Source organism: Myxine glutinosa, chromosome 13 (genome assembly GCF_964187855.1).
Source record: "Myxine glutinosa chromosome 13, kmMyxGlut1.1, whole genome shotgun sequence".
NCBI lineage: Eukaryota > Metazoa > Chordata > Myxini > Myxiniformes > Myxinidae > Myxine > Myxine glutinosa.
The window spans coordinates 34,777,973-34,788,343 of record NC_136273.1 but is presented as its reverse complement, the minus strand read 5'-3'; the positions used below and the strand labels follow the sequence as shown (position 1 = coordinate 34,788,343).

At 43.4% G+C, this 10,371-nt stretch overlaps 1 protein-coding gene across 1 annotated transcript in view; it reads left to right on the top strand.

Moving 5' to 3' along the window:
- The window catches only part of LOC137438833 (regulating synaptic membrane exocytosis protein 2), a 63,679-nt gene that overhangs the window by 2,725 nt on the left and 50,583 nt on the right, over positions 1–10,371 (top strand). Inside the window, exon 2 of the mRNA XM_068134227.2 lies at positions 7,539–7,761. Within this exon, the coding sequence (XP_067990328.2) occupies positions 7,539–7,761 (223 nt within the window). The remainder of the gene's footprint in view (positions 1–7,538; positions 7,762–10,371) is intronic.

Here is a 10,371-nt window from a genome sequence, read left to right as displayed (position 1 = left end):
AGCTGCGGCCTCTCGGGTCCGCCCGGAGTCCAGCTGCGGCCTCTCGGGTCCTCCCCGAGTTCAGCTGCTGCCTCTCGGGTCCGCCCCGAGTCCAGCTGCGGCCTCTGGTGTCCACCCCGAGTCCAACTGCGGCCTCTCGGGTCCACTGCAAATCTAACTGCGGCCTCTCGGGTCCACCCCAAGTCCATATATGACCTCTCTGGTCTGCCCCGATCCTTGTTTCATACCGTGCTCTGACGTGTACATCATTGATATTTTTCAAAAAGCAATTTATTTGTTCATTTTACAAGACCCCTCAAAGTACTGGATTCCATGTCATTTCCAAAACAAGTTAAGTAATCCAAAATATGAGAATGAAAATAATTGGTTGAGTTTGTTTTGTGTCCAGTTTTCCGCTTTCCTTCTCTACACTTTACTCAAGCCTTTTGCTCACATGGTTAAAATTTATGTTTATCCATGATAAAATATCCTTCTGCTCCTTTTGTCCAATGACGAGTTTGCTGTACAATTTACATTTGCTCTTTTACACATTCATAACAGCTCTGTTTATAGTTGGACTTGTCTGTACACACTCGTCTATACGTTCATACATATGAGTTTATTCGTCAAGAACAACGTAGGCCTGTGAATTAGTTTATGTTTGAAAGAAATGCACTGCAAGTACCCCATAGGTCGTATATTTTAATGAGAAGAGCCAAAAATAGGTCCACGTGCTATTTCAGTGAAACCTGTCATTATTATTCTTCATATTCCTGTCAAATTCATATTATTATTCATATTTTAAATCGCCACAAATGCATTGAATTAATTTTAAATTGTTCCATAAATCAGTCCATGTGGTATGGTACAAACTGTATTTTAGAGAAATGAACCACCAATAGGCTCGTACCATGTTTACATCTGTCACCCAAGGTGGATGGAGCTTATGTATTCACCATTTTGTTTTTGTTTGTTTGTCTGTGAGCAGGATATCTCAAAGTTGTGGACGGATTTGGATGAACTTCGGTGGACAGTTTGTGCTTGTGACATGGACGAAATGATTAGATTTTGGTAGATCCGGATGCAGATATGGATACAAGCATTTTAAAAGTGATTCATCACCATTGAGAGATCGGGCCAAAAACGGATATATAGCACGGTATCTCAAAACGGTTTGGACGGGTTATGACAAAACGTGGTAGACATGTTGGGTGTGTGACAATAACTAATTGGTTCGATTTTGGTGAAAATCTGAATCCGGATACTAAAAAATTTAAGTCATTCTTCACAATTTGGAGATGGGACCAAAAACGATATATAGCGTGATACTTGCAAAAGTTATGGACGAGTTGGATAGGCGAGAAAACAAGCCGATTAGATTTTGGTTTTGGTGCGGATCCAGATGCGGCCGATCAGTGGGATACTAAACATAAACTATTCAGCCTGGTGGAGGCATGTGCTCCACCGAGTGCCGTGATTATAAAGGGTGAGTCAAAAGTCTGGAAAAATGGGACTAATGTTACATTTTTTTCCTCTTTCAACGATTTATTTTTTAGCATTTTTTTCTTCTCCCTATATTTCCGGACTTTTGACTCACCCTGTGCACACACACACACACACACACACACACACACACACACACACACACACACACACCTTTTACCACCTAAATGGAAAAGCCACCATTAATCCCGATGCCACACCAACGCTGTAAGGGTCCTGAGGTGCTAGCAGCAGTACGTGCTTCCTTATGGGACAGCCTACCAGTACAACCCCTAGAAAGATTCAACCCTGTGCCAATTATAGCCAGGGAGCCAGAAATGCCTAGACTGGACATTGATTCTTCTCTCTGCAGGAGGGGAAGGGGGATTGTGGGATTGGTGATTCCATGGTGATGCCATTTCAACTATAGTGTAAGATATATATTTATACATGGGACAAATATGTATACACACTGTATATACATATTTTCCTATTATGAGATAAGAAACAACTTCTTCGTCTTCTCCATGTACTTCTCCTGCAACTGCCTCACAATAAAAAGCGCGTCTGTCGTTCCTCTTCCTGGCATAAATCCAAACTGCATTTCGTCGATCTTGACTTTCTTCCTTATCCTCTTCTCCTACACCCTTTCCAATACCTTTTGAAATTGTTGAAATTGTTGTTGAAATTGTTGAAATTTCAAGAAATTTGAAATTGTTGTTGACCTTTTGGCCTTTGCTGATCTCAAAAATAGTTGGTGGTTGAATTCAATTAGCTGAAATGAAAATCCTATTCAAATTTCAAGTCAATCAGATGAAAATTGAAGATTTTAGAAATGTGAAATTGTTGTTGAGCTTTGGCCTAACCTGATCTCAAAAATAGTTGGTGGTTGAATTCAGTTAGCCGATATGTAAATCCCATTCAAATTTCAAGTCATTCGGATGAAAATTGAGGATTTTAGAAATGTGAAATTGTTGTTGAGCTTTGGCCTAACCTGATCTCAAAAATAGTTGGTGGTTGAATTCAGTTAGCCGATATGTAAATCCCATTCAAATTTCAAGTCATTCGGATGAAAATTGAGGATTTTAGAAATGTGAAATTGTTGTTGACCTTTGGCCTATGTTGACGTTTTGGCCTAACCTGATCTCAAAAATAGTTGGTGGTTGAATTCAGTTAGCTGATATGTGAATCCCATTCAAATTTCAAGTCAATCGGATGAAAATTGAGGATTTTAGAAATGTGAAATTGTTGTTGATCTTTGGCCTATGTTGACCTTTTGGCCTATGCTGATCTCAAAAATAGTTGGTGGTTGAATTCAGTAAGCTGATATGTAAATTCTTTTCAAATTTCAAGTCAATCGGATGAAAATTGAGGATTTTAGAAATGTGAAATTGTTGTTGACCTTTGGCCTATGTTGAACTTTTGGCCTATGCTGATCTCAAAAATAGTAGGTTGTTTAAATGAGTTAGCCGATATGTAAATCCTATTCAAATTTCAAGTTAATCGGATGAAAATGGAGGATTTTAGAAATTTGAAAAAAGTGGTTGACCTTTGGCCTATGTTGACCTTTTGAGCTAAAAAAATATATAGGATTTTGTCGAACCACAAACCCTACCATTTGGTGAAGGTTCGTGAAGATCGGTTTCAAATTGTGACCTGTAGGCAAGTATAAGTGAGCCGACAGACAAACACACAAACAAACCGGAGTGACCTTTTTCTTTTTCTTTTTGCCAAGTAATAAGCGTATTATTATTATAGATGTGTGTGTACGCACATATTATTTTTAAACTGTTGCTTATATGTGCTTTCACGTTTGATTGGACACAAACAACCAACACGGCTTACAACTTTACCAACCTAAATTGCAAATACAACGTTCTTCAGGGACCAAATGCATTTGGAAACGAGAACAGCACTCGGTAGAGCGCACACCTTCACCAGGCTGAACAGTTTGTTTTGTATCCCACTGATGGGCCGGATCTGGATTCGGACCTGAACCAAAATCGAATCGGCTTGTTCTTGTCACCTAACCAACTCGTCCACCAAGTTTTATCATAACTCGTCCATAACTTTTTGAAATATTGTGCTACACTGCACATCATCTTTGTGCCCATCTCTCTGTGGTGAAGAATCATTTGAAAATTCAAAAATTCTCTTTTCCGGATCTGGATCTTCACCAAAGTCTAATCATTTCATCCTTGTCGCACACCCAATCTGTCCACCGAGTTTTCTCCGAATCGGTCCATAGCTTTTTGAGATATCGTGCGCACAGACAGACCGTGGTGAGAACATAACCTTCGGTGGCACGAGGTAACCAGAACGGCACTCGTGGAGTGCACCCGCGCACTCAGTCTGAACAAAAATACCATCGTTAAAGTGGACATCTCTCTGACCATCCTCAGGGAGCCTGCTCAGCGTCGACGAGTCTGGCATTTCACTCAGGCCAACTGGCACGGTCTTCAAGCAGCCATCAATCATCTGGACTGGTCTCCCATCTCTACCACCTCTGACATCAACTCATCCTGGGAATTCTTCCAAAGTAAATTGCTCTCTCTCATGCACAGATTTATCCCATCTCGTCTTCAGTTGTCATACCCTTCCTCCCGTCCATGGTACACGGAATCTTGTGGTGAGGCTGTTGCCCAGAAACAACTTGCCTTCGTCTCCTGGAAAGCAAATCCAACGGAAGGAAATCTCATTTCCTTTCACAAAGCCCGAAACAAGTGTGTGTCCACCCTCAGGAGAGCCAGGAAACAATATCTCTCCGTTCTCAAGACCGAACTCTCTTATCTGTCTCCCTCTTCCAAATCCTGGTGGCGTCTGGTCAAATCCGTTTCTGGTGTTTGTTCCCCCTCCATCCCCTCCCTTACCTCAAACGGCTACACAGCTGACTCCGCACGTGAAAAAGCTGAATGCCTCAACTCTGTGTTTGCCTCTAAATCTTGTGTCCCAAACCCATCCCTCTCTGTACCCACCATACCCAGTCGTACCCTGCTGCTCCTGGACTCCGTGTCCTTTCCTCCTGACAAGGTGGAAAAGTTTCTGTCAACCCTCGACTCTGATTCTGCAACTGGACCCGACGGCATCAGCCCACGGGTCCTAAAATCCTGCTCTGCTGCTCTATCTCACCCTCTCTCTGTTCTCTTCACCCTCTCTTTTGCTCAAGGTCAACTGCCATCTGCTTGGAAATCAGCCAACATCACCGCTTTGCACAAAAAAGGTGCAAAAACAGATCCTAGCAACTACAGACCAATCAGCCTTCTCCCAATTATCAGCAAAGTCATGGAATCCATCATTGCTTCTGATATGAAATCTTTCCTCTTCTCCAATGGCTTGATCTCTGATCATCAATTTGGTTTCAGACCAGGTCACTCTACTCTGGACATGCTGCTTCTGCTGTCTCAACAATGGATGGAGGTCCTCAATGCCAAACAGGAAATTAGAGCTGTCTCCCTCGACATATCACGTGCCTTCGACACGGTCTGGCACCCCGCTCTGCTCACCAAACTCTCCTCCTTTGGTATCCATGGAAATCTCCACGCATGGCTGGCGGACTTCCTCTCTAGTCGTCGTCAACGTGTGGCCCTGAATGGGTTTCTCTCATCTCCTCTTCCTGTTCAGGCTGGAGTTCCCCAAGGCAGTGTTCTGGGCCCCGTGCTTTTTCTGGTCTTCATCAATGATCTCTCTGACTCTCTCGAAAATCCTCTCTATCTCTTTGCTGATGACTCCACTCTCTGCCGCTCCATTCCTCTTCCCTCAGATCGGCAGTCTGCTGCCTCCTCACTCTCTGAAGACCTGGACAAAATCACAGACTGGTCAAACAAGTGGAACATGTCTTTCAATCCTGACAAATCTCACACTCTTACTATGTCTCTCCGAAAAGATCGACTGGACAACCCTCCCATCTACTTTCTCAACAATCCTCTCCAAGAAGTTCTGTCGCTCAAGATTTTGGGTCTCACTATCTGCCATGATCTTTCTTGGGAAAACCACATTTCCAAGCTGGCCTCCAAAGCCAGTCGCCGACTGGGCATCCTCCGTCGTGCGAAGTCCTTCCTCGGCACACCTGAGCTCCTCACCACATACAAGGCTTTCATCCGCAGCTCAATGGAATACTGTTCTCCCCTATGGGCCGGTGCTCCTGCCTCACACCTAGCTCGGCTTCACGCTGTTGAAACCAAAGCTTTCAGAATTATTGGAATCTCCCGCGATGAAGCTATCTCTGAGGGCCTTTCACTCACTCACCGCAGGCAGGTAGGTGGTCTTTCTGTCTTCTACCGACTCCTCTCCGGCCTTGCACCCCCAGCTCTCTCTGTGCTCTGTCCCCCAAATATTCCTACAGGTCGCACAAGATCTGCCAGCAACCCTCTGATGGTTAAACTGCCGAAATCTCGGTTCTCCGCTCACCTTCACTCTTTCATTCCTCTTTTCTCCCGCCTCTGGAACAAACTCCCTCACTCCCTTCAATCCCACTCCTCCCTCCAGGTCTTTAAAACAGCTGTTCACCACCATCTCTTATCTTCCCCCATCCAAAACCTTGATCTTTTCTACCCCCGCTAATTCACCCCAGATCCACCTTGTTTGAAATTCCAACTTCTTTCCTGGAAGTCCTGGCAGTGTCCATATGTTTTATACCTCTCCCACTGCCCCCTTCCCACGCCCGCCCCCCCCCAAAGCCCTCGCCCTCTCTCAGATCTCTCGATGTCTCCATGTCTCTCGGTCCCTGCTCTCAAATGTTGTGTTTGTGTCCTTCCCCCTCTCTCCCCATCTTGTCTACCGCTCCCTATGTTATATGTTTTATGTGTCGGTTTGTCTTTCTGTGTAATTAATGTTCGCTCTTTCACGAGCCTCGATCTTGTATACAAAAAAAAAAAAAAAAAAAAAAAAAAAAAAAAAAAATCGTTAATCAGACATGCTGGTATTATGGCCCACTGCTGTTATGGACTATATTATGCCACGTAGTTTATTGGCATTGTTGACATCACAAGTTTAATTCGTCACTCACATCAGGTCTTAGATCAGATATATAAAATATAAAGTTTCAGATTTTTTGGAAAAGAATTAATTAAACCAATTATGGCTGAAATACCGTTTCATCGATGATGTCATCATTATCACCCTACTTACACACCGCATGGCGAGTTGATAATGTGCCAAGTTTCATTTTTGTTTGTTCAGTGGTTTCAGAGAAAATTATGTACATATTTTTCCCTTTTAATCTAATTTGGCTGCCATACCATGTGACCTTATGATTTTTTAAAATATATATTTTTTGTATACAAGGTCGAGGCTCGTGAAAGAGCTAACATTAATCACACAAAAAGTCAAAGCGACACACAAAACACAAAAAATAAGGGGAGCGGCAGACAAGATGGGGAGAGAGGGGGAAGGACACAAACACAACATTTGAGAGCAGGGACATCGGGAGAAATATGGGAGGGAGAGGGCTTGGGGGGAGGTGGGTGAGGTATAAAACATATGAACACTGCAAGAACTTCCAGGGAAGAAGTTGGAATTTAAAAAAAAAAAAAATGTCTATGATGAATCATCTATGATGAAAAATTCTGACATCTGTGATGTGAGAATTATCAATACAATATTCTCCCTGGAGAGTCCCTCTGTGTGTGGCATCGATTGGACAAGTAGTTGAAGCGGACATATATATAGATGTGGACACACACACACACCGACACATAACCGGACACTAGACCAGAATTTTGTCCCATCTCCAAAATGTCTAACATGCTACTTGATGTTGTGCAAGTTGTGCCTTCATCGTCCTCCTCAGCTGGATTTGTGGCGTGGAGGCGGTCGGCCATTATTCCTCAGAGAATTTAAGTTGCACCTTGCCTTATTATCCGCGTGTCGCCAGTTTTCAGATTCACTTGTTCCTGTCGTACTAATTCGAGCCTTTCCGTCAGGAAAGCAGGTATCGGTCGGGTAAAACAACCCGACGTCACCACGGTCTACAGACAGCCACTGCATGTTGTAAATGTTCGGTGATCTGTTCGCAGGCCGCACGGCGTGACTCGGTTCCTCGGACGGTGATTCGTTAACTGTCTGTGGTCGATGCGCAGGAAGCTTCACAACCAGTTTGAGGCCTACAAGGAGGAAATCCGAAGGATGGGCGACGAGCCGAAACCCCCCGAGGAGGACGGAGACGGGGATCGTGGGGAGAGCGTCACGTGCGGGATCTGCCGCAGGTCCAAGTTCACAAATGGCTGCGGACGCACGTGCACCTACTGCAGGGTTACCTTTTGTCCCCGTTGCGGCGGGAGGGTGTCCCTTCGTTCCAGCAAGGTGTGCCTTCAGACCATGACCTTTTTCACCCGAGCCGAGCACACGCTCGTTCACGTATGATAAACACCAGAACAAAGCAAAGTGGGTAAAGCAAAGTGATATAGGGATGGAAGCGGGTAGACAAGGGTCTTGAACAAATACAAGCAAACGGATGAATGAATGAATGAATGAATGAAATTCATTCATTCATAGCAAACGGATGTTAGAGTAAAAGTCTTTGGGCAGAAACGGAATTGGAACGGAACTGGTGAGCATTATTTATTTATTTCTTGTGATTCCTCTTCCTTGGAGAGCGTCACATGACGAGTGTAGTTATTTTTCTATTTTCCTTCACCAATTAGATAAACGGAACTAACTGGTGTTTCATTCTCTCTTTTAACCCTTTCCCTGGCTGTTTCACTTTCCTGCCTCTGTCCCTGGATGCTTCACCACAGGAGGACAAAGTGGTTAGATATTATATTTTATTTTCCTCTCTCCCCTTCATCCTCCCTTTTCATTCCCAAGAATTCCTCCCTCACCCCTAACCACCCTCAAATGCTCTCCATTCCTCTCAGGAGAGGTCTTTTGAAGGCTCTTTTTGTTTCCACGGCCTTTTATCCTGGCACCGTGTACAGTACTATCATGAAAACAAGAAGGATCCCTTGTGTTTATAGTGGGGCGGCTTAGCCCAAATATTCAAAAGAATTGTGCATTTTGTGATACAAGCACCAAATTTGGCACAAATGTACATTAATATGTTGCGAACATTTTCAGATATTGGGCCACTTGAAATTCCGTAATTTTTATTTTCAAATTTTTTCAAATTTCGTAATTTCAAATTTTTCGGGTGACACCGTCACAATTTCGGTCTTCGAGGCCGGCCGATAGGCAAAGTGTGACCGGAAGGGACGAGGTTCTCCTGACCACGTGGCCCTCGATCTGGGAAGCGAGAGGCGTTCCATTAGTGGACGCGCCCCTCACGCCCGACTTTTGGGCGGCCCCGGCAGGCCGTTTGTTTTGACGTTCCGTGACAGGCCCCGCACCCCCACCTCCGGGCCGACCGGAAGCTTGTGCTGAGTACATCATACCTGAACAACTCAGTGAGGCAGAACACAGCAGTGCACACCAGGGTGACCCCTTCAGTGCATAAACCAATTAACCTGTCCACTGCAGGGCATATAGAAATGAAGTTATTTTCTGCATATAATAATAATATAAGTTCAGTTCTATATAACAATTTCTGTTGTCACCACTACCACTACAACTACAACTACCACTACTACAAGCTTTGTCTGGAATTTTGTGGACTAACAGACAAACAGACATACAGACAAGCTGGGATCAAAACATTACCTCCTTCCACCATTGAGTGTAGAGGTAAACATCATGGAAATTATATCATGCCCTAGATTTAATTCATGCTTACCCGTGTATTTGCTTCACTGGTTCACAAGGTCTTTTGCATACATGTAATTCAGACTCTCGTCTTCATTGCTGACCACACAATGTTCGCAACATATTAATGTACATTTGTGCCAAATTTGGTGCTTGTATCACAAAATGCACAATTCTTTTGAATATTTGGGCTAAGCCGCCCCACTATATCGGCCGGCCTCGAAGACCGAAATTGTGACGGTGTCACCCGAAAAATTTGAAATTACGAAATTTGAAAAAATTTGAAAAAAAAAATTACGGAATTTCAAGTGGCCCAATATCTGAAAATGTTCGCAACATATTAATGTACATTTGTGCCAAATTTGGTGCTTGTATCACAAAATGCACAACAGGTTTGCTATGCTGCTACACTATTATGGCTTTAACATGAACAGAGCGGTTGATGATTTGCCAATTGTTACGTCGTCACAATCGCTCGCTCTGATTGGCTGCACAGTTGATTGTCGCGTTTGTGGGTGTGTTCACCTCCTTTAAATGGGACACATTGTTCCCGTCTGCGGTTTTGCACTTTGCTCGATTGGTATCCTGGATTTGCTCCTTTTTCCCCCTTTTTTTTTTTTTTTTTACTTTGTGCTACCGTGACATGTAATTATTAATAAGTTCAACATTTTGTTTTGTGCCAGGTTTTGATGAAGGTTTGAATCAAAGTAATGCCAGAGGTCCAGGCAGTTTGTAGTTGGATTAAAATTTCTCACAACACGAGGGTAGATTGGTCAAGGTTGATGCGGATTTTTACCTCCGCCTCCGAAGGTAGATGGAGGTTATGTTTTCACCCGTGTCTGTCTGTCTTGTCTGTGAACAAGGTATCTCAAAAAGTTGTTTCCGGATTCGGACAAAATTTGACAGAGAGGTTGCGTATGTGAGAAGGACAAAATGGTTAGATTTTGGTGAACATCTGGATTCGGATCCGGCTAGTCGAATTTTTTAAGTGGTTCTTCACCATTGGGAGATAGGGCCAAAACCGACATATAGCAGGATATCTCAAAAAGTTATGAATGGATTTGGACGAAACTTGGTGGACTGGTTGTGTGTCTAATGAGGAATAATCGATTCAATTTTGGTGAAGATCTGAATATGGATTCAGATACGATGATTATTTAATTTTTTAAGTGATTCTTCAACATTGAGAGCTCGGGCGAAAAGTGATATGTAACATGATATTTATAAAAGTTGTGG